General features: G+C 32.7%; 4 protein-coding genes and 1 long non-coding RNA gene across 5 annotated transcripts; 1 reads left to right on the forward strand and 4 right to left on the reverse strand.

The window, feature by feature from the left end:
• Positions 1-379: 379 nt before the first annotated feature.
• Positions 380-2,652, reverse strand: LOC130641353 (uncharacterized). Its single transcript, XM_057448161.1, has 2 exons — positions 2,443-2,652; positions 380-1,707 (listed from the first exon to the last, which is right to left on the reverse strand). The coding sequence occupies exons 1-2, from the start codon at positions 2,525-2,527 to the stop codon at positions 1,457-1,459; spliced, it is 336 nt and encodes a 111-aa protein (XP_057304144.1). The 5' UTR covers positions 2,528-2,652; the 3' UTR covers positions 380-1,456.
• Positions 2,653-2,789: 137 nt separating this feature from the next.
• On the reverse strand, positions 2,790-5,117 carry LOC130629948 (uncharacterized). Its single transcript, XM_057443342.1, has 3 exons — positions 5,096-5,117; positions 4,081-5,015; positions 2,790-3,302 (listed from the first exon to the last, which is right to left on the reverse strand). The coding sequence occupies exons 1-2, from the start codon at positions 5,115-5,117 to the stop codon at positions 4,147-4,149; spliced, it is 891 nt and encodes a 296-aa protein (XP_057299325.1). The 3' UTR covers positions 2,790-3,302; positions 4,081-4,146.
• A 592-nt stretch (positions 5,118-5,709) lies between these two features.
• On the reverse strand, positions 5,710-6,877 carry LOC130641433 (uncharacterized). Its single transcript, XM_057448273.1, has 3 exons — positions 6,769-6,877; positions 6,512-6,595; positions 5,710-6,388 (listed from the first exon to the last, which is right to left on the reverse strand). Exons 1-3 carry the CDS (start codon positions 6,871-6,873, stop codon positions 6,215-6,217), a joined length of 363 nt encoding a protein of 120 aa, XP_057304256.1. The 5' UTR covers positions 6,874-6,877; the 3' UTR covers positions 5,710-6,214.
• A 93-nt stretch (positions 6,878-6,970) lies between these two features.
• LOC130629956 (uncharacterized) lies at positions 6,971-7,858 on the reverse strand. The gene is made up of 2 exons (XM_057443351.1): positions 7,690-7,858; positions 6,971-7,198 (listed from the first exon to the last, which is right to left on the reverse strand). The coding sequence occupies exons 1-2, from the start codon at positions 7,825-7,827 to the stop codon at positions 6,971-6,973; spliced, it is 366 nt and encodes a 121-aa protein (XP_057299334.1). The 5' UTR covers positions 7,828-7,858.
• A 9,791-nt stretch (positions 7,859-17,649) lies between these two features.
• On the forward strand, positions 17,650-19,419 carry LOC130649419 (uncharacterized). The gene is made up of 3 exons (XR_008983045.1): positions 17,650-18,031; positions 18,118-18,171; positions 18,245-19,419. It is a non-coding gene; the product is annotated as an uncharacterized LOC130649419 (long non-coding RNA).
• The last annotated feature ends 3,503 nt before the right edge of the window (positions 19,420-22,922 follow it).

Raw genomic sequence — 22,922 nt, forward strand, 5'->3', positions numbered from 1 at the left:
TGCGAGGACATTGCGAGGACAAACTCTGTGTATGTTTTATGGGGACAAACTGTGTATGTTTTGCGGGGACAAAAAATGCGAATAGAAATTATGCTAAAACGTGTATTTTGTCGCAACTTCTTTATGTAATATGTTACGAAAACTAAAATCAAACAAGTTAAATCGTCAAAATTATGTGGAGATGACCGAATTGCCATTATGGCGAATCAACAAATTACGACTTCGTTCTTGGTCTTTATGAAACGAAATACATCACGCGGAAAATGAATAACGGCGAATATAGCTAGGTCATTCATGGATAACGACTGACGAATTGAATGAACAAAAGCCTCGAGCCTAATATTTTTTTTATGTTTTTCGCTGAATTACCCGAAAATTCTTTTGAGCAAAATAAGAACTAAAACTACCAAACGAGCAAAAAAAATATTTTGCCGATGTTGAAAAACAAGAAAAAGGGTCGAATTTACCCAACAAAACGTTTTAAAATCCCCTACTTCAAAGTGAATAAATTGTCGCTATAAAAACTAAAACTATAAAAAATAAAGTTTGTTCAAATAAAAAATATTTTGCGAATGTTAAAAAGCAAGAAACTAAAGGTCTATTCTTTCGGCATTAACCAGGCCGTCTTTCAGCCATATTTCAAAGGAATGGTTTGGTCGACTTGGAACAGTGAGTCCCGAGATACAGTTATGATTAGAACATGAAGCACGAAGTTTTGCTTAAATTTTGATGCCCTGGAAAACTTACAAACAGAACTGCGTTTTCCAGTTTCAAAAGTCTTTGTGAATGTAAGTCTGACCATAAAATGATTCTGTATCCACTTTTGGTTGTTTGGAAAAAATGGAATGAACGTTCTTATTTTGGTTAATCAACCACTGCCAAAAGAAAGACCATAAAGTTTGTTTAAATTTATAATACTCCACCTGGGCAACAGAACAATCTAAACAACTTACAGAATATAGAAGTTAACGAAAATTTAATAACAAATACTTCCATAAAAAAAGGGGAATCGTCCCCAGTAATGATTGGTATCGAAAGCAAGAATGGAAATTGTAGCTTTCTGGTCTACGGGGACCAAGTGACTCTCGACTTACAGGATGGATTTCTGAATAAACTTAGTATCATTTTTCAGCTAAACCGCCCAAATTACTACAGGTGCATTTCCTTTATTTGAAAAGTCAGAACACTTTTGAGTTAATCTTGGTAACACCACAAAAAAAGAACTCGATATATTGACGCAAAGTTTTCGCAAAAAAGAAAAGAAAAACATCCACATATTCACAAACACATAAAAGCTATCCACAGCTATTCAAAAAAAAACAAGTCTAAACTATAGCCTAATCTGACACAGTTTTTCGTTTATAATTCCGTAAGAAATACACCATATTCAAATAAAAAAGCAACTCAAAATAAATCTACAGCTATATAAAAACAAACCACGTGTCAAAACTTCAGCTTAAGCTGGGACAGTTTTTCGTTTATCATTCCGTACCCAATCCTTTAAATTGGTCCAGCTTCTTTTTTGCAACATTTCATTATTTGCAATCAAACTGAGACATTCAGCCTTTCTTGGCAATGACTTGCCTATAATGTGTTTGTGAAACGAGTCCAACAATAATTTTTTTTCGTCATCTGACCAACCAGTCCAATTGCGTCCATTTTTGGTTTTCGGAGCAAGTTTTTTAATCAATTCATAGGTCGTGTGAGCTGAAAAAAATCAGAGTAGTCAACTTGTAGTCTAACTTTGTAATTAGATGTATACGTGCTTTTGTTGACAGCGGATTCACCTGCCATGGATCAATTTTCAATTGGACTTGTTGGACATAAGCAGACATATTGGGGCGTGTGCACATTTTCAACCGCAGATTAAAACTTAATTTTTTAATTTCCTACGTAGACTTGGTTTCAACATACCAAATTTTACCAATTTTAAAATTTATATGTCAATCAATCAATTTGAAGGTTTAAAAAACTCTGCCTTGAAAGATTTTCCCATTTTTGTTGTTTTTGAGAGAAAAGGGGGAAATTGGTAAATTTCAGCCTTGACATTGTTTTTATGTTTTATCAATTTTCAGCCGCAATGTTCTTATAAAAAAAGTGCAGAGAAAAATCTCCAACGAGGTTAAACAAGCTTGATTATTCTGGAAGAACCTTGCCCCCCTGAGGACGAAAATTTAAGATAGTTCGCACAGAATGAATTTTAGGTTAAATGTCAAAATCCGCGAAAACTAATCCACAATGTACAGACTTTCAGGAGGAAAAAGTTATAAATTACAGTCCCAAGTCAATTAAGATTAACAATTGACTTACTCTTTAATAAAATTGACTTAATCAAAACGCTTTTTTATGTTTTCTCTGTAAGCAATGGGACAAAATAAGAACTTAATACCAAATCTAGTGCTCAACTTTAAAATATATCAAGTAAGGTAAGGAATAACTCACTCTCCTCATTTTCAGATATTTCCATTTCTTTTACTTCTTCATTGTCACAAGAATCGGGTACTTCGTCACAAGATGATTGATACATTTCTATAACGATTTTTTGCAGCAAACTCAACAAAATCCAAGCAGCACACAATCAATTCAAAATAAACAATCAAGAACATGACAAAAATCAAATCAATGTTTTTCATTGATCACAAAGCAATGCAATAACGTGCAATGTTAAAAATAGTATATGGAAAAAACACACCCAGCTATTCAAAAAGATCAAAATATAAGATTGGATAAAACAGTTTAAAAATTCTCCTATTTACACGATAAACCGTCCTTAACTCAAATTTCAATTGCCAATTTATTGCATAAAGAAAGATAAGTCAAACTGACCTGCTACAGCAATTTCACTCAATTTCTTTCCTGACATTTCACCTCCATGGCCTGAGTCAACAGCCATCAAGAGCCTGCTGACCTTTGCTAACTCGACTGCAGAATCATGCAAACGATAAGCATTTTTATGTACTTCTACAGAATGGCCAAGATAATTAGACAGCCATTCCATTTCTGTATCATTAAGGCAAGTGATTTGCGCCACTGTACCCACATATTTTCTGAGTTTAGTACTTGTGATTCGTTCTGGGCTCTCCAAATTTGCAATTTTCTTGGTTACATTGGAAATACACACATACCCTCTCAATGGGTTTTCGGATCCTCCTGACGGAGTTGGAAATAAAAATCTATTTGAACCACTTATCCCAATTGCTTCTCTTGTTGAGATTAGGGTGTCAATGGCTACAACTACATCTGGCAACAGAAGCACTGGGACTTGTCGTCCCCTCTTCCCTCGGACATGAACAAGATCGAGCCTAGGCAAAAACATAAAGAAAATACAATTAATAAGCTGCTTATGCACATTTAGCAGTACTTTGGTTAGAAAAGCCAATGATATGTGTAAATTCCTTTTGAGCCACTACCATTAATTTCCAAATACCATTGAATATTGCAATCTGACTGGTATTTTCTTTTAGGAAATGGGACACAGGATTAAACTTTATAACAGGGCAAATCAAAATAATAATAATATGACTTGCTCTGTTATAAAGTTATACCTCTGAGATAATAATTTTTTGCATGGAAATTAGTGATCATTTTAATTTTGCGTGTTTTTTTTTCAAAATTGCCTTTTGCAGCATTTTAATTTTGGGGTTGAAGCAATAAGGGAAAATCAGAGAAAGGTCTCAATTTCAAAAATATGCTTCTATTACCAAAAATTCATGACAGGTGCTCGTACCTCATGACTGCGAAGCGAACTCCGTCACCACTAGAACAAACAGCACTTTTTCTAAACAAATCTATTTTTTATGCATTTTAATTTTGAGGTTCTTTTAAACCCCTTTTTCGCGGCATTTTAATTTCTCAGTTTATAGGACCTCATTGTAAAACCGCGAAATTATCATCCAATAAAGTACCTTATTTATACAAAATTTTGGTTGGAGAAAATTTGCCGAAATTAGCGATTTTTATTTGAAAACCATGCAATATTTTTCTTCATCATCCGCAAATTAAATCCACGTCAAATTTAATTTTTTATTTATCACCATTTTATCACTATGGAAAAAGTATGTACAAAAATAATAATCTTACCGGTTCATGAGCTTTCTTTCAAGAGGTGTAAGTGATTTCAAAATATCATCGTGTACTGTTCCTGTTTTATTTTTTCTTTCGGTATATTTCTTCAACAATAATATATAACGCATCACCCATCTTTAAGGGCAATGAAGGGATTTTAAAGGACGGCACAGCTTCTCCATCTTCATTTTTAAGAGAGTACCCTGCAAGATCTTTTGTGCAGTTCTTAATAGCGTCAAAATATTGTGGCTGAAGAAATCCAATCAATGATATTTTGTCAGGATGAATTTGCTTCAGGGCAATCAGTAAACGCCCAATCAACCTCATATTTTGAGAAATATATATTGACTTCCTAGCACCCTTCCCACTGAGCAAGAATGACCCATATGTCAGAATTAGGCGATCATCAACAACAGCATCTGTTATTTCATCTCGCCTCATTCTACGTACCACAATTTCTTCTAGCTCTAAATCAGTCAACTTGGCCTTGTTAGGAAATAATAACATCTCGGCTTGATATTGGCATCTTTTTTCAGATTCTGCATCATCCGATCTTGATTTTGTTCTATACTCACACTTTTGTACATGTCGCCACAAATCATCTTTGAACAAAAATGCAAGACAATGTTTGCATGGCACATAATCCTTGTATGACACTTTCATCCCTTCCGCTGGCCTGCGATAAACAATCAGCTCCCCTCCTAGTTCTAAAACCTTTAAATTTTGATAGAAATCACCCCTGAAACGTATTTTATCTATCAATGAACTTCGTTCCTTCTTGTCATTCTTTTTATCTAAAGAAATTAGTTTTACAATATCTGGCTCATTTTTATGTTTCTCCAAATGCCTGCCAATTTTGGAGCTTGCTTCTCCACAATACAAACAGTAATGCCTCCTGTCATAAATGCGGTCTCCTTCTTCTGTTTTTAATGCAACTGGCACTGTTATTACTAAAAATAAATAAATATATATTTAATTTTCGTGGCCTAAAATTTGCGCGGTTAAGAAAGGCTAAATTTGCTTTTTATACAACAGGACAATGTAGTATTCATTGTAAAATTGACATAAAAAGTACAATATCTATGCTGAGAACAGATCAAGCATTAGCTTAAGATTATTTACTATTCCAGATTTCTTCCACCCATATTTTTTTCAAATTCCAAGAATTCTTGTGCAGGCTAAACCAGGGTGCGCAAAATTTAAGACAGAATGCATCATTAACTTTCATAACATTCTCATTAAGTAAAATGATAAAATTAATCACATCTTATTTTTCAAAATGATGTTTGAAACAGCTTTTACACTTAACTTTCAAGTGATATGGACTAAACCAAAACAAATTCACATTTTTTTACAACTAGATCCTTGGTAAAAAAGAAGCCATGATACTTTAAATGAGAAACTCGTGGTGGTGTCAACAACATTTGTCCTATTTTTTTTGTGTATGTGTTTCAGTAAACTGCTAGTTGCTATGTAAAACAATACCATGTTTCAAAAAAGAATGCTAACATAATGTCAACCTATTTTGCAGGAATAAACTTTTGCCTTCTGGAAATTTTCGAGGAGCCTAACTTTCACGATTTGAGCCAAAGAATTGCGAAATTGCAAAATCTTTTATGCAAAAGTTTTTTCCTTTAAAGTAACTTCACAACTGCTCATAAAAGTGTCTGAACCTAATCATTTTGATCATTGTTTCAAGCTCTATCCAACAAATTTGTCCATGTAAGTAACTTTATCAAGCTAGAAAAAAAGACCTCACCTTTGTCATCATTATTATTTAACAGTGAATTGGGTAATGCAGGTACTTTCAACAGTTTATTATTCAACAGTGAGGTTGGCAATGCAGGTTTTTTCGACGGCTGCTTCTTGTCAAATTTTAGCATCTTTCTTTTAGGTGAAGACACAGGAATATCCAAGTCAAAAAGATCATCACTACTGCTCGACAACTCTGTATAAAACACAAATGTCCCTTCTGTAAAATAGGCATAAAAAATAGACCTTATCTGCTTCAAGGTGGGTCTTTATTCAAGGAGGTTAAGCATTAAATTTCACTTAAAAAATATTTTAGAGTTACTATTTTGCAATCTTTAATTGTTGAATTTTAATAAAAATGTGTGCATTCTTTTTTTCTGCAAATTAAAACAAAAAATCAATTCTTACCCTTGGCATTATGACCTAACAGATCTCTATGTGATGGTGATACAGGTCTATTATACTCATAGTCACTACTAGTTGAAAATTCTGTTTCACTTGAGATGGTTTCACTGGATACATCGAAGTCAGAATCCTTGTCATCATCACCACTATCCTCATCTTCCTCCATCTATGAGAAACGAATTTGCTGCCTTGTATAACTTCAGAAATTATTCTAAAAGAAAAAACATCTACTAACTTCCTGCAACACATTGGAAAAGAGAGCATAGTATCAGTATCATTCATCTTTTACCTTGTCTATGTGTGTATCATCGTCATCAGTATCAGAAACAGTCGGAAAGTCACCATGAACACCCGAATCATTTAGAATAGTTGTCTAAAACATAAAGTTGGGAGGTAAAAAGAGAGAAATACTGTGATAAATGCACACCTTTATCACCGAATTTTTTTGATATATTTGCGTACATTTAAGAGTAAAAAGCCACGCACCTTTACCTGATTTTGTGTGCCTAATGAACAAACTAAAAATCACCAGACTTTAAAACTTACATTTAATGGAGACTGATTAGGTTCTGCTGAAGTTGTTTTTATCTCTTCTTTACCTTTGAGCACATCAGAATTGCTTTCAATAAGCCCCTTTGTTTTTGCCAGCATCTGAACATCCTTGAATAATCAGTTATAATTCAAGTAACACCTACAGCTCTAGATTTTGACCTATTGTTTATTATATATTTGTGCCAAGTGCCTTCATCTAATTTACAATATACATTTGAGTAAAGAGCCTTCGCCTAATTTTGTGTGCTTGAATGGTGGTATGATTAAACTTAAAATTGTCAGAATCAATAAAACTTACATTCCCAGATGACTGATCTTTCATGCTTAGTTTTTCTAAACTTGTTTCTATCTCTTCTTTACCTTTGAGCACATCAGAATTGCTTTCTATACTAATTTCCTTTGTTTTTGCCAGCGTCTGGTCATCCTTAAACATAAAAGTCATAATTTAATTTAACGCTTAAAGTTCTCAATTTTGATCCATTGTTTTTATATTACATACTTTAAGGAAAAAACTTTCGAGGTACCAAAATCAATGCAAAATTTCAGAAATTAACTTTCGTGCTTCAGTCTTTTTAGAAATTTTCGCAGTAATAAACTTTTGTGAATTTGAAAGTTTCATATATATAGAAAATAATGACATTATAGTTTTAGATTGACGATATTACGTATATTGATGTTTAAACAAAAAATGGAGATAAATTGTTTTAGTTTTTGAGGGGAATCAACTTTTGCCTTTTCTAAAAAAGTTCCATATTTCGCAGAAAAAAAACTTTTGCATGTTTTACAAAAGAAACTTTCGTGAAAGTGATAGCTTTTTTACCGCGAAAAGTGTTTGTGTTGAGCACCTTCATCTAATGTTGTATGCTTGAATGGCTTTATGATTAAACTTAAAATTATCGAATCAATAAAACTTACATTCACTGAAGACTGATCTTTCATATTTGGTCCTTCTAAACTTATTTGTATCTCTTCTTTGCATCCGAGCACGTCAAGTTTTCTTTCTATATCAAGCCCCTTTGTTTTTTCCACCTGTGTCTGGACACCCTTAAACATATAAGTCAGAATTTAACTCAACGATTACAGTTTGTCTTAAATTTATTCATCTCTTTTTGAATGGTGGTATGATTAAACTTAAAATTGTCAGAAACTTGTTTGAATCTCTTCTTTACCTTTGAGCACATCATAATTGCTTTCTGTACTAATTCCCTTTGTTTTTGCCAGCGTCTGGTCATCCTTTAACATAAAAGTCATAATTTAATTTAACGCTCACAGTTCTCAATTTTGAGCCTTCCCCGAATGTTGTATGGCTAAGGTGACTTCAAATTAATTAGTTGTTTTACGGGCGAAGTTGATAGCAGCTTACGGTCTGTTGGTCGACAAAATAAAAATAAATTTTCCAGAATGTATGGTCGGAACAACAAAATAATAATAAATAACAATAAATAAATAATAAAATAATAATAAATAACAACAGAGGAGGATGTTACGACAAGCATATTTTTCTATGTATTTTCGCATAACTTACACAGTTTATATTTTTTAGTTGCAAAGAAATAATAATAATAATTTGTCTCACTAAAAAAATGTAACTAGCTTCAAGGTTAAAAAATAAAAATACCTGCAAGCTCAAAAACTTGTTTTTAAAAGTTATGCAGCAAGTATTATTCTTATGCTGTTTTGAAAGTTATTCTTCTCCAATTTAAAAAGGTTATTTTGATTGTTTAACCACATAACTATTTTTTTTTATTACGCATCGCACATTTTAGTTTCATTGCAACAAATTACCATGAAAAAAAGAATCAACTTCAAGTGACCTTACCAATGGTGGTCAAAAGTAACGCTATTGATTTAACTTGTTTAGTATAATTTTAGATTGACATTTAACCAACAAAATATAACATTGATTATATTCTATGTTTTTTTTTTATAATTTTTGTTTTCTTAAAGGTACTGTCCGATTAAAAATCAACTAAAATTTTGACAAAAAATTCTTATTTGCAACTAATTTCTATAAAATGAATAAATATTAGTTTCCTTTCCCAACACCAAATGAACAACAAAAAGCATGCGGTCTCTCGCTTCGGTTGTTTATATTAGATGGTGGATGATAGGCACTAAAGTGAGGCTAAAATAATATGTCACGTGTGACATATTTACCTGGTGACATATTTACCTGGAGCGCCGAAGTGACCAAAATAAATTAAACTTGGCCGGGCTGATATTTTATTATAAGTTAAAAAAATTTTGGTAATTTTACCCCCTGAATTGTGAAAGATCGCTTTTTATGAATTATTCCTATGGAATTATAAAACTGAAGGCGAGAGATGTATCTAGATCTTAAGGGATTAGACTCACATCACACATTCAGTACGGTCGAGGGGCAGAATGTTGTGGTGTGCTGTTGTGAATAGGCTAAAAGGTTTCTTCTTAGAGGTTACTAAAATGAGTTTCTCTCAAACAAAAGCTTAGACGCGAACGAATGACTCAGCGGAAACCCTGAGTATAAATTGAACAATGTTACTAATCGCTTTGGAAGCCATTTTAATTTATCTGTGAGTTGTTTACCAAGCTTGGCCACATCTTACTCCGGTAAAAACTTCATAGTTTAATAATGTTTGTTAGGGTGAGTGAAACTACATGCTTGAATATTCGGATGAAAATGGCTTATTATTTATACAATATTTATACTATGTATCAATATTATTCCAAACACTAGGTTTTTAAAAATCTCACCATTGATTCGAAGTAATCTTTGTTCGCCAATTATATACTTGTCACATTCTTCTATGCTCTCTGTTTCTTTCAAACTCTGGAGTTGTTGCAACACGATCAGTAGACTGCCTCAACAAGATATTTTTAATTTTAACTAGTGAGTATAAAGCACCTTGAAATTCTTTAATGTAAAATTACTAACTTTGTGGGTGTGCTAGGTTTGTTTTTATTTGCTATCCTTTAGAAGTTTTAAGACTGCCAGTCAGATGATCCTAGATTTTCTTAGCAAAAAAACTCATCCAGTTCATTAAAAAAACAAGTTAATATCCTAACAATCATAAAACTAACTTTGCAGTAAAAAATTTGATACAAAATAAAAACAAATAAACATAACCAGGACACCCATCAAACATATTTCATGTTTCAAATAAAATTCATAGGGAGCCCTCATTGAAAGAAGCGCGCCATAATATATCGTGGTCGCACTTACCATGCAACATTTAGATATACATATTATTAACACTACTCTAAGTCAGACTGGCCAAAATAAAAAGACAAACTCGTTCCCAAGGTCTTATGTTTCAGGGCCGTAGCAGCGTAGGGGTTAGAGGACACGGCTCCCAAATATTTTTGTCGATAATAGGGACAAAACTTATGCAGAGAATGCATTTTTAAGAAATCAAGGAAGTTAAGTCTCAAGATTTTGTCTGGCGTCTAAGCGACACTAACAGGATACATCATACTGTGCCAAAAAAGCGTCTCCTGCTACGGACCTGTGTTTCTCTCTTTGACTTAAAGTCACGGCGATAAGATATCTGTGTCTTCAAACAAATCTCCATAAATATAATTTTCGTAAGTAATTTCCACAACCACTATACAACGTTGCAGCGACGTCAGATTTTAGTCGTGATATTACGTTGCAACCGCTACTAAAAAACAACGTTGCAGCAACGTTAGGTTGAAGTTGCAACTGCGACGTTATATTTCCGCTGAAAATATCAAGCTTGTAATAAATATAGAAGGAACACCTTTATATAAGTCATCAAACACCCCATTTCAACCAATTCTAGGTCAATAACAGAGCAGGTTTTTTTATCAATAATATTGATTCTGGCAACTGGGCGATAGAATACGAATCATTTAATTACATTCAACACAAGTTTCACATTATAACAATCGATCGTTTCGCCAAAGACAAATAAGAAACTTGACAACTTTAACTTAAAATATAATTGTCCGAATCCGCTTGGTGTTAACGCGTTTACTTACAATTGGTTCAGTGTTATTTTAATTAGTTGTACCCCCTAACAACATCTTGGTGGATGATGTTCTGAATCACCTGAAAATTTGCGACAGCTAAGGCATATTATTAAACCTTATGTGTCAATCATCATATTCCTGCCTATTTTTGACTCCTAACAAAACCCATATTTACGACTTTGTAATCTGTTTCAAAGGCCTCGCCAAGTTTAAATCTATTATTTTGTTTGTGGAATTTAATACACAGTAAAAATTAACTGTTATATACTCTGCAAAGAATTTGACACAGGGGCGATTGCTGCACGGGTGTAAAATCGAACGGGCGTATGCATGAAATTGCCGGACGGGCGTATGTGAGAAACTTCCGGATAGGGAGATGTGAGAAACTGCCGGATGGGCGTGTGTTGTAAAACGCTGGACAGGCGTTTGTGTTAAATTACCAGGTGGGCGTATATACAAGCAACATCAAGAACCACTAAGGGTAAATTTTTCTAAAACATTGGTTTGTTTACATTTTTTTATTCTGAACAGATCACATCAATGTTGGTATTTCGGAAAACCTAGACGCGATACAAAACACTGCACTTAAGTCGAAAGCAGCAAATTTACCTCAACTTTTACAAGCGGGTTATGCGAAGGAAACATTTAAATACGAAAAAATATGGCAAACATGGGTAGATTGGAGCTGTAAATATACAGAAGTCAACCAACCGTTGTCCTGCCGACATAAATATGGGTATGCATTTATTTTAAGGAAGTTCAATAAGTACAAAAATTTCAGCACTTTTGGGGTATTTCGCATGGAATGGAGGTTTTTCGTCGCCAACAGACCACTCAGTTGTTACGTTAGCCTGTGCAAAACGATTAGTCAGTAAAACGTTCGATAAGAAAGTTGACATAATTAAAGATATAATTGCATATTACGGAGACATTGCAAAATTAATGCACATGAGATTTATACTGTTATGCGTGTAAGGATTCGCAGAGTACTTTCGCATCAGCGAATTATTAGCCTTCATGGATCAGCTAAGAGAAGTTCATATTCTATACATAGCTCACACTGGTAATTCCGCATGTCCGTTAACTTGGTTACGAAAGTGTGTGTGTACCACTGATTTTAAATTCAAGCCGGATTCTTCTTTAAGTTGTCGTTCGGCGAAAACAAAGACAGGCTACAATTTTTAGGGCATCTTTCTCTATCCTACCAAACTGCAAGAAAAACAACATTTCTCGAACATTTAAAAATTGTTTAAAAAATAACGGAAAACTTTTGGCTACATTCTTTACTCCAATACTGTTGTTTTTTATGTTTTAATTTATTGTTAGGAAGATGTAAAAAAGCGCTGTTTCCGACGTCCTGCGATAAGTCGGGATCGAAGTTTCTTTTCGGATTCTGCACTGTAATGTAATACCAACATTAGCATGCGCATCAGAATAGTATAAATGCACGTGTCGTATACTTGGCAACTCTCGGTCTTCGGTCGCGTGGAAAGCATCGCAAACTTTAACTGTCAATAATCCACAAGGACATAATATTGTGAGGGCATCGAAAACGCGCATACTCTTGGGTAATTACCGTCTTTGCTTTGGGAAAACATTTTAATTTGATATCTTATGATTATTGATAACACCCGTTACCTTACTCCAATTTTTTTTAAAATAATATTAACGTTTTTTTGCTGAGGAACTAAGACAATTAATTGTTAACCATTCGATTAAGCCCGTGGAGAAATCCACTTTAGGTAGAAAGACAATGAAGAAATGAGTTGTTTTACTTTTAGATTTTTGGCTGATTTTAGCAGTGCAGATCCAAATAAAATTGTCGAAATTTAGTTTATTCTTTGCCTGTAATGTGTAGGGGTGAAAACTGATTAAAATAATGTATAGGATCAAATGTTTTCGACAAATGCCAAACACGCAAAAAAAGATTTTTAGAAATTTATATATCTAATATCTTCATCCTATTGATCTTGAAACGCTGATCAAGAAAATGCATAGGATCATACACTTTTGATAAACGGTTGCAGAGATATTAAGATTTGAATTTTTTGCTGACGTCATCAACCCGTCCATTCCAAAACGGATCTGGGAATCTAGGTTTACGAAAACTAGCCAAATTGGTCCTAGGTGGTCCTTAGTTACCCACGCGGTCAAAAATCATTGACGTCACCACCTCGTTTCCAAGTTATTTGGCCTCAAAGTTTTAAGTGCACTGTAAAGGCTTCTTTAATTTAATATAGGATATTGACGTTAAAATTGTGTTACTTTCGTCGCACCGTAACGTCAGAAAATTTAACATCGGAGACATCACTTTTTCGGCACCATCAAAGAAAAATGAACACATCCACTTTGCCTGTTACGGACAGAAACAGTCTCTGTATCATTATAGAGATTGTGGTAATTAAATGTTAATTGTGGTGATTTTAGCAAACCTTCTAGCTGTCGTGTAGAATGATAGGTACCACCCTGGCTCTACCCTGGTAGAGTACCTATAATAAGGTTTTAGAATAAGGCACCTTTGATCCAGTAAATTCGTATGGTAGTCATTTTGGATTATATCTGCTTTGAGTTTCGTCTCGCTTGACCCATGTCAACATGCCTCTGCTTTGCCTCGCCAAGTCAATAAATACAGGCCCATGAATCAGTCCATTTTTGATCCTCAATTTTTTTTTCCTGGAAACTTTTTATGTGCTTTTTATATGGCTTGTATGTTAAGCTAAAAATAATGTCACGTTTCCTATTTTAAGATTTTAGCTACAAACGTAGATTTTGAGGAAGTATAGTTAAGTCCAGCTTTGACAAGCTAACTAACTAGCTTCATTTATTGTTAATCTCTTTTTCAGTTAGATATAAGAGCTTCTTATTCTGACCAAAAAGATTTATTTTTACGTTTGGGTTTGTGGTTATCTAGCTAGCTGTTTATTTATATATATTTGGCCTAAAAGGGAAAGTAGCCAAATGCAGTTAATCTACACCAAACTTTTTAATCAATAATTCTTATGCTAAATGAAGTAAAGTAACTATACCTTTTTTGCTGTCAAAAAACTTATTCTACAAATAAAAACCAATACTAGAGCGCTTCACCTGAATGCGTGGCACAGTTTACGGTTCATATTAGTCCCTTCACTGGTAACAAAGTTATTCGCGTTTCGACTTTGGGTCCCCCGGCTAGTTTGCACACAAATTATTAGTTATATAATTCAAGACAAAGCAACTTTTACATATGTGCATGTCAAAATGCAAATCAATTTACAGTTTATGTCCAGCAGTAAAAACCGTACGTATCAATTCCAAATTTTATTTTTTAAGGACTGAATATTCAAAATTGAAGAATCTAAGGTAAGTCAATTGTTGAATAGGCGAACAAGCTCGGAAAAAAAGAGTGTTACGGTGCTGCATACGTTAAGTCCACTGGATTTACAACAGTGTTGACTTTCCCTGTATGCTTTTGCTACCGTTATTGATGTTACGTAAAAACAACTATTTTTTGGCCTCAACAAAGAGTGACCATCTCAATGTGTTCTTGCGAGAAAAAATTGACATTGAAACTAAGACGTACAATAAGTTTTGTCGCATTATTTTGTTGAACATCATACGCATAGAAACACAAGAATAATTCTCTGCACTGTAAGTAGAATTTTCACATTATTTTCTTGACAAAGTGCTATGATAATAACGGGATTATTCTCAAGCGTGCTTTTCAAACATTACGTTTTTAGTATAATGACTTTTCGCTTCTGTTATAACTACCCAGTAATGAATTGATAATTCCATAGTATCCTTTTATGTATAGAATTCAGTTATACGGTTACTCGGATGTCCCATGGAATTTCAAGAAAATAAAATAAAATCTCGTGACTATCGGCCACTATAGATCGGTTTCTCTGAAAAAAACTCGATTTTCTACAAAATCAAACTGTTTTGGGGCGGGCCTGTTCAAAAAAAGTGAAAATAATCATGAAATTTTTTATCGATTCTGCTTCTTCTGCCGTAAGTTTGATAATATAATTCACTTTTCTCGGAGGAACACAAATGAGAATATATATAAAGCTGAAAAAGTATTAAAACAATGAACACATCCGGCCTTCATCTTACCGTCGACACATCATAGCTATGTATAGGAGATGCACATAGACAAAATTTAGCAATATTTAATATTAAACACGATAAGAATGTTTGTAGAATTTTTCATTAGTTTTTAACGAAGTGTCATGACAGCTTTTTATATTAAACTAGCTGTTTCCCGTGGAAGAATCCACTGTATTCCATTTAATTTATGTAGCAGATATATGTCCATCAAAAAACAAACAATACAGCAATGCGCATCTTACATCTGCATTATTATATAAATGACCAAAAAAATTAAAGGTGTGCAACAACTGCAGTGTATATGTGACATTAAAAATCTAAATCTACTAAAATTACTGCTCTGACCATCTGACAAATGCGAAAATTATTCGGAAAAAAGTTTTTAAAAGCATTTCAACATACATCTCACCCATAAAATTTAAATCACTCAAAACGCCACATATATACAAAAAAGCTGATCAATGTCAAACACAAATCTCTCTCATTGTATATGTTAAAATCAGTTAGTTTATTGCAAACCCTGCCAAAGGTTGACACAAAATATGAAAAATAAACAATAAATTTTGCCTAAGTAGAAATTTTTATTTAAGGTGTTAAAAAGGGATTTGCAAGGATAAATTATAATGCAATAAAACATTATTTGATATATTGCATACGGTCCTTCCTCACCAAACTTTAGACAAAATACCAACAAAATAACGGTGTTTAAATCTAAAATTAATAAAGTCCTTTTAGCAATTTGCATGCTGTTTTACCATCAATAAAGTAAACAAAATTTCAAATCTCACATAGTATTCAGTCACAAATTTTCATAAAATATATATATAAGTCATAATGAGTCATGTTAAACAACAGCAATCAATCTGTATATAAGTTTATTTTATGTCAATTTTTGCACCAATTTTGCAACACAAAATATATACAAATTCTAAATAATACTAAAATCTCTTATTTTGGTCCTTCGCATACCGACGGTCTCCCACAAAAGTTTAATCAAAATGAAAAAAATGAGAGGTAACGACAAAATCAAAGTTTGCAAAATTTAATTATTTCGGTACATATATATATCTACTGCATATGCCCTCTAAAACAATATTTTAATCCAAAATGCCTAAGAAAGACAGTTTGCAACAAAAATCAGTTATTTCGATAATATTGCATACACTCTTTCCTCACAAAAGCTTCACAAACTGTAAAAAAAAAGAATGGTTGTAGGGAGTGCTTCTGATTCAACAAAAAAAGTTTTTTTGACATATTGCATCTAGCCCTTACCCATTAAATCTTACACAAAATTTCCAAAACTATATACGATTTAGAACACATCAAATTTAAATCGAGAAGGATCAGTCATTTCGATATATTGCACGGAGTCCTCCCCAGTAAGAATTTATACAAAATATAGAAAAACAAAGCTTGCTGTAAAATTGAATTCTTCTTCTGTATATATATATGGTCCTTCCTCGCAAAATTAACATAAAATGTCAAAAAGGTTCAGATATAACATCTAACACAACAAAAATCAGTTCTATCAGTATATGTCATGTCATTGTCTTCCACCAAATGTTCCCCTTAAAGTTTCACAGACACAGCCTGTAAATTAAAAACAACTAAGATCAGGCATTTTGGTCTATTTCATACCATTCTGTTCCAAATAACTTATAAAATGTAAAAATTGAGTGGTAAAACAGAAATTTGCAAAATTCCATTTTTTTATATGCATGTATATTATATGCCTTCTACAACAATAAGTTAATTCAAAATGTCAAAAAGAAGAAAAAAATAGCTTACAAAGAGTATAAAATTTAAATCAACAAAGTAGCTCTTTTGGTGTATTAAATATAAGCCATACGCACAAAAGTTTACACTAAATGTAAGAAAATGGTTGTGTTTAGTAATTCTAAATTAAGAAAAGTCAGTTCTTTTAGCATGCTGATTAAGGTTTTTGCCCACAAATTCTTACATGAAAATGTCAAAACCACAATTTGAAACAAATTAAATTTACATTTTAAAAATAAGTAATTTCTGAACTTTATTTCCAGAATATTTGAAGGAAAAGAACTTCGCAAACCAAAAAAACCCAGGAAAATGTTTAAAATCTTCAGGGTTAATAACGTTTGATGGGTTTTGTGGGAATATATATACTGGGAATCTTTAGTTTAAAGCTAGCATTAGCTAGCTACAGCAGCTAATAGCTAGTCACTTAAATATAAACTGGAGACTTAGCTAGGTATAAAGAACATGGCTACATATATATATATATATATTCCTAGCTAGCTAGCTAGCTAGCTAGTTGTTGGTGGTGGTTGGCTTTTTATGATGCTAGCTATAAAACATGTCTGGCAACAATAATATAGTAAAAACTGAAAATAAAACATGAAAAAACCTTACAGAACCTTGCTATGATTAATTTATAAAACCATGCTCTTCTTCAAATGTTTTTTTAAAGATTTATTTTGAATGAAAGAGTAGAGAATACTCAAAAAGAACAGCCATCTTTTTCGTAAACACAATTTCCGTTTTATGCTAGGAACTTCATTTAACAGTCCGTATGCTTTGTGAATATCTAATACCGTTTCATATGTAGCGATACCTATATATATATGCTAACATAGAGTTTTTTGGCATAAGGGTATATATATTTATATCGTTATTAGCAGCGGGTTATATATTTACACCTTATGTGCGATTTCTATGAAGTACATCCCTAATCTTTTTAGTTAAATTTTAGCGTACAGCCACGTCATAAGAAAGTAACCCGTGATTTCCGTGTCGTGGACTCACAGTTTTAGTCACGCAAGGGAATTAATATATAAGATTTTTTTAGAAATTTGATGATGATTGTTCTCAACCATCTTTTTCAAACAGTATTACAATATTTACGTCGCATGCTTTCCGTAATTATAAAATTCATATTCCTATATCTTATAAAAACATTTTTCCCAAGCGTAAGTTTAATGGTTTTTCGCTTTAATTATAACTACCCATTAAGGAATTAATAATGACATTGTATCTTGCTCATGTAGGGAATACATACCACGGTTACTGATATCCCATGACATTTTAAGAAAAGAAATTATTTAACCAGAACGATTTTATTCCACGCCTAGTCGAGATCAACCATGTTGAGCAAGAGGAAAGAGTTTCTGACGATGAGAAAAAGTAACATGACTGGGTAAAAAGCTTCTAGTAGAGGACGGTAAGTTGCGTTTTTACTGATTTAATATTTATTTTTTCATTTACCTGATTCAAAGAACGGTGCATCGGTTTTTAATTTATTTATAGAATGACAAATAAAACTTCAGAAGCAAGAAAAAAATTATGTCAGACTGAAGGATGGTAAGTCGAATTTTTACAATTCGAACAATCTTCCAATCTTTATAAGTTATAACTTGCTATATCACTTTTTTAGTTTGGTTTACCAGCATTTTATGGAGAGGTGGAAAAAGCACTTGTGGTAGCCCAGAGGAGGTTCGAATCGACGATCTGGGTTGCTGTATGTTTTTTTTTTATTTTTTAATATATTACGTATCGTGTGCTATAAAGCCGTGCACGCCCGCTAAACAGCAAACTGCAATACACTCAAACATATAATTACCCGCGTATTTATTTTCCCGCAACAAGCCTTTAGGACAGATTGTTTTCAAAAAATTGAAAGTTATATGAAAAAAAACTGATAAGCAGGGACCGGCCAAATTTGTGGAAGTCCATATTTATTTTAACTGTAAAAATAATTTCCAATTCGAGAAATTAATTTTTTTGCTGTAGAGCACGTGCTCTAGTTGCTAATTTTGTAGTAGTAATAACAAAGATGCAATCAAGAATTTAAATTTCACTTTAAAATAATTGTTTGATTTGAAAGAAACTTTACTAACAGTGAGGTGATATTCTGCTGGAGTATGAACTTAACATTTTTTATCGTGCATTTTTTAATGTTTTAAAGAAATGACTTAACAAAACTTTCAATAAAGAATTAACCAACTAAGTTATTGATAAAAATTGTAAAAACAAACTTAGATGTTGTCATCGTGCTTGAGCCCGTTGTCGTGTCTAGAAGTTAGAAATAGGCTATGTTTAAAATAATATCGCACTAATAAAATGGACTACATTAAAACGCAAGATGGATCTGAAAACTGGTCTTCGACTGGAAATATAATTTATTTGATTTATATATATATAATTTATTTATGCGCCAAATGAAATAGTTTTATACTTTCTGCGTTGTGATATAATGTTTTTTGTTTTTCGAAATAATAAGTAGAAAAATAAACGCTCAGTTTTTCAATTTTCTTTTCCATCGCCTTCTATTAAATAAACAGAAAGTTATAAGTGCTGAATAAATTCTACTCGCCACCTATCCTAATATTCGCGATTTTAAAGAAATTCGCAATTTTAAGAAATCAGTTCCCTTTGTATATGTTGGTTTTCAATTAAAATAAATAATTTCATATTTTACGCAGCATTTAGTTTCGATGATGTGAAAACAAGGCTTGCCTACTGTTATGAAGTAGCTGTAAAACTTTAGTTTGCGTCTGCTGTTTAATATAGTGCTAGCCCGCGAAAATCACAATGAAAGTAAATGTTAAGGTTATATAAATTGTAATTATAACGTTGGAGGTATTTTACCTTCGATACAATATTCAAATCAGAAAAGTCAGTGAGAGAAAGTAAATTTGTTCCTAAAGTGTACAGTATACTGTACACAATAATTTAATAATCAGTTGCAGGGACTCTTATACGAGAATGATATAAATAGTATGTTTGGACGGTTTTCTAAATGACGAAAAGTTAATGCGGCTAATGTATTGTATCGTGTATACTCTTCTTTAATTTGGTAAAACACTTAATGTATAAAGATTTTCATAGATATGTGCTTGCTCTTGCAAGCCTTTCTTATTGACACTTCAGATTAAAATATTCAGGGTTTTCATCACAATAGCTGTTGTGACTGTCGGTATTGTAACAAGTGTTGTTACTGTCGGTTATATGTGGGATTCAATGCGATTTGACATTATCGACTAGTTATTATAGTATTTTTTAAAACATTTATTTGCATTAGGAATTACATTGAATTAAATGAATGTCATTATTCTCTTGATGTTGAATATACATACAGCTATGTAAAAATGAAGGTATAGGTAAAAGAATCTCCGTATGGAAAACAAAACAAAACAAATATATTTTGCCGATTGTTTTAACAATACTTTCAGGGAATTAAATTGTGCGGAATATATTTTTGCCAAGACATAGGGACTTGCCAACTTTGCGGGAAATAATTGTCGCGAAAATTACATACCGTTTTTCCTTTTGTTAACGTCAGTATCGTTTCCTCAGATGCGGAATAAGAGTTAGTTTCCAGAAAGTAAAATAATCCTCTCAGCTAAAATTACTTACACATTGGTGGCAGTTACAATAACTAAAAAAAACAAATTTACTTATTACGACATACAATTTAATTCCATTTAACATGGAAAGCAAGCCCATAACGTCTTGAACATATTAGTTTAGTAGGCGACGTTTAGGGAGATCCTTCTTCCATCATCGGGCAAAGTAAAATGATGTTAAGCATGTATTTATATAATTGCAGAGGATCGAAATTCATAAAATTAACCAGTCAGAAACGAGCTGATAATTACGGTTTATTACGGTAATTACCATTTTCGGACCTAGATGTAGGTAACTACTTCTTCTGTAGGGCTGGTAACCAAATCTCAGGAAGTTGATACGAGATGCTGTTTATGTGTTTGTTTCGCCTATGTACACTGCATCACAATCTTTACACGGGATTTCGTGAACAACATTGCATTCTTCTTCCAGGATTATTTTGTCTTTTGGTTTAGACAAAGCGCTTCTTAGGGTGTCTTAAGTTAAGAATGCATTTGATCTTGTGTTGCCTTAAAACTCGACGAAGGATCTCGCTGGTACCTGGTACGAAGGGTAGGAATGCTGATGCGATAAATTCCTCTAATGTTTCCTTGTTGTCTCCGTTGCATTTTCTCTTCATTTTATTTTCTACTTGCGTGATGACTTTATGACTGTATCCAATTGCGATTAATGCATTCCTTACGTCGAATTTCTTCTTTCCTCTCCTGTTTGTCACTGACTACGCTGTTGGCACGATTCAGTAATGAAGATATGGCACTTTCTTTACAAGATTTCTGATGGTTTGAATCAAGGTACTGGTCAGTGTGTGTTGGTTTACGATACACTATTTTTTAGCTTTAAGCTTTCACCTATTTTGGATTTGTCGCTGTTGGCACGATTCAGTAATGAAGATATGGCACTTTCTTTACAAGATTTCTGATGGTTTGAATCAAGGTACTGGTCAGTGTGTGTTGGTTTACGATACACTATTTTTTAGCTTCAAGCTTTCACCTATTTTGGATTTGTCTTTCCTACGGTATTTTGGGCTTCTTGTACAGCATTTCTTTTACAAATGTTGCTACCCAAACTAAAATAGAAGTTACTTGTCACTGAAATAGCATATTACTACTACCGCAATTCTTATTACCAAACCAATTGAAAGTTCCCGTCGCATAATTTTCAATTGAACTAAAAATTGCTGTCAGACGTGGATTTAAAGTACCAATTGTAATGATTTTTAATAATTTTAACCAGGATATGTTTTGGTGGCATCGTTTCTCCTATTTTTACTCGCTCATAATTCTAGCTAATTTATACCTGGGTACACTGTATATAAACAGAGCTAAAAATAAACATAGCATTCACGTTTTCAATTGCTAAAATTATTTGTATCAAAGTATAACTTTACAACTGGTGGTAACGTTTGTGAAACGCAGTTGGTGTCTACTTGTGTTGTAGTATTTTGAAATTTCAGATAAATTTCAGTTCATGGATGCCAATTTTTCACAAGGTGAGAGAAATATAATTTTATCATATTGCTTGTATTTTATACTTTTGACTTTAAGTTTTTTTAAGTAACCTACGCATTTGCTTTGGTAACTGAACTGTTGTATTAGCCAAAAGTATCTTCTTCTTGCTTTAAAAGTCTTGTTTATGTATATTTAAATATTAAAATACCTGTATATTTTTAGATAAGAACAATTGTTACTTTGATGGAATTAAAGAACTGTTTGAGCAATTCCTGTAGATGGACATAAACCAATTGTTTGCATAGGATCTTATTTCAACTTGAAAAAAACTGAGCCATGCTGCCCTTCTATATTGATAAAAATCACTCACTGATTTAAACCAGTTCGGCTACTGATGTATTACATTTACAAAAAATGTGCATCGCATTGCAGTGCTAATGTAAATACAGTTATCTTTCGCTTGGTGCTGTCTAATAAAAGGAATGGTACATACAAACATGGTCAAATGTTTTTGCTGTTGGAGAATTTAATATGTCAAGATATTTACGACATATCTCATAAAGTTCACGACTCGTTAAAAGCAACGGATGGTATAGATGCAAAATTTTGACTCGATCTATCATACAAGAAATGCTACAAAAAATTCTTGGTAGTAGATGATTGATTTTCCGATACTCAAGAATATATTATGTGGAAAAATCCAATAAAATGTGAAACTTAAAAATATTTAAAAGAATACTTCATAACGAAGAATTTTTCAAATGTTTGTTAATATGGATATATACGTAGCGATTTTAAATATTTGATATCGTGACTGTCCTTTTAAATGCTAAACTTTCATAACTTTTTTCAGGGCATACATGAACTGAAATTTTCGGAATGATTTCTGCGGTTAATAATAATTGAGTAACAATCACATTAACTCCGTTTCACAAACACAACCACCCAATTCTGTTCCTATATTGTAAATTCAAACCAACTCAAAGTTAAATGCGAAATGTGTGTAAGGTTTCTCTTTTTCTGTAAATTTAGGCCATCACGTTAAATCAAACCATAAACTTATAAACATAACATTTTTGGCGAATCTTATTTTCGCAAAAACCACCACCTCGCTAAATTCGCGAGAATTAATTCCCACGAAAATTCTCCATCACGAGATTTTTCATCCCATGACGTAATCAAGTTGATTTTTTACCTGAAATGATTTGTTTATTTTTCTTACTTTAGACTTCTACTTACACTTTTCTTCAAAAAAAT

The sequence above is a fragment of the Hydractinia symbiolongicarpus genome, chromosome 1 (assembly GCF_029227915.1).
Source record: "Hydractinia symbiolongicarpus strain clone_291-10 chromosome 1, HSymV2.1, whole genome shotgun sequence".
NCBI lineage: Eukaryota > Metazoa > Cnidaria > Hydrozoa > Anthoathecata > Hydractiniidae > Hydractinia > Hydractinia symbiolongicarpus.

Coding starts and splice junctions, on each gene's coding strand:
- LOC130629956 (XM_057443351.1), bottom strand. CDS start 7,827: ATGTTTAAGGGTGTCCAGACACAGGTGGAAAAAACAAAGGGGCTTGAT. Junction 7,199..7,689: donor AAGATCAGTCTTCAGTGAAT/GTAAGTTTTATT, acceptor TTTATGTTTAAG/GATGACCAGACGCTGGCAAA.
- LOC130641433 (XM_057448273.1), bottom strand. CDS start 6,873: ATGCTGGCAAAAACAAAGGGGCTTATTGAAAGCAATTCTGATGTGCTC. Junction 6,596..6,768: donor CTAATCAGTCTCCATTAAAT/GTAAGTTTTAAA, acceptor TTTATGTTTTAG/ACAACTATTCTAAATGATTC. Junction 6,389..6,511: donor ATGATACACACATAGACAAG/GTAAAAGATGAA, acceptor CGTTTCTCATAG/ATGGAGGAAGATGAGGATAG.
- LOC130641353 (XM_057448161.1), bottom strand. CDS start 2,527: ATGTATCAATCATCTTGTGACGAAGTACCCGATTCTTGTGACAATGAA. Junction 1,708..2,442: donor AATATCTGAAAATGAGGAGA/GTGAGTTATTCC, acceptor GATTTTTTTCAG/CTCACACGACCTATGAATTG.
- LOC130629948 (XM_057443342.1), bottom strand. CDS start 5,117: ATGAATACTACATTGTCCTGTT. Junction 5,016..5,095: donor GAATACTACATTGTCCTGTT/GTATAAAAAGCA, acceptor ATTTATTTTTAG/TAATAACAGTGCCAGTTGCA.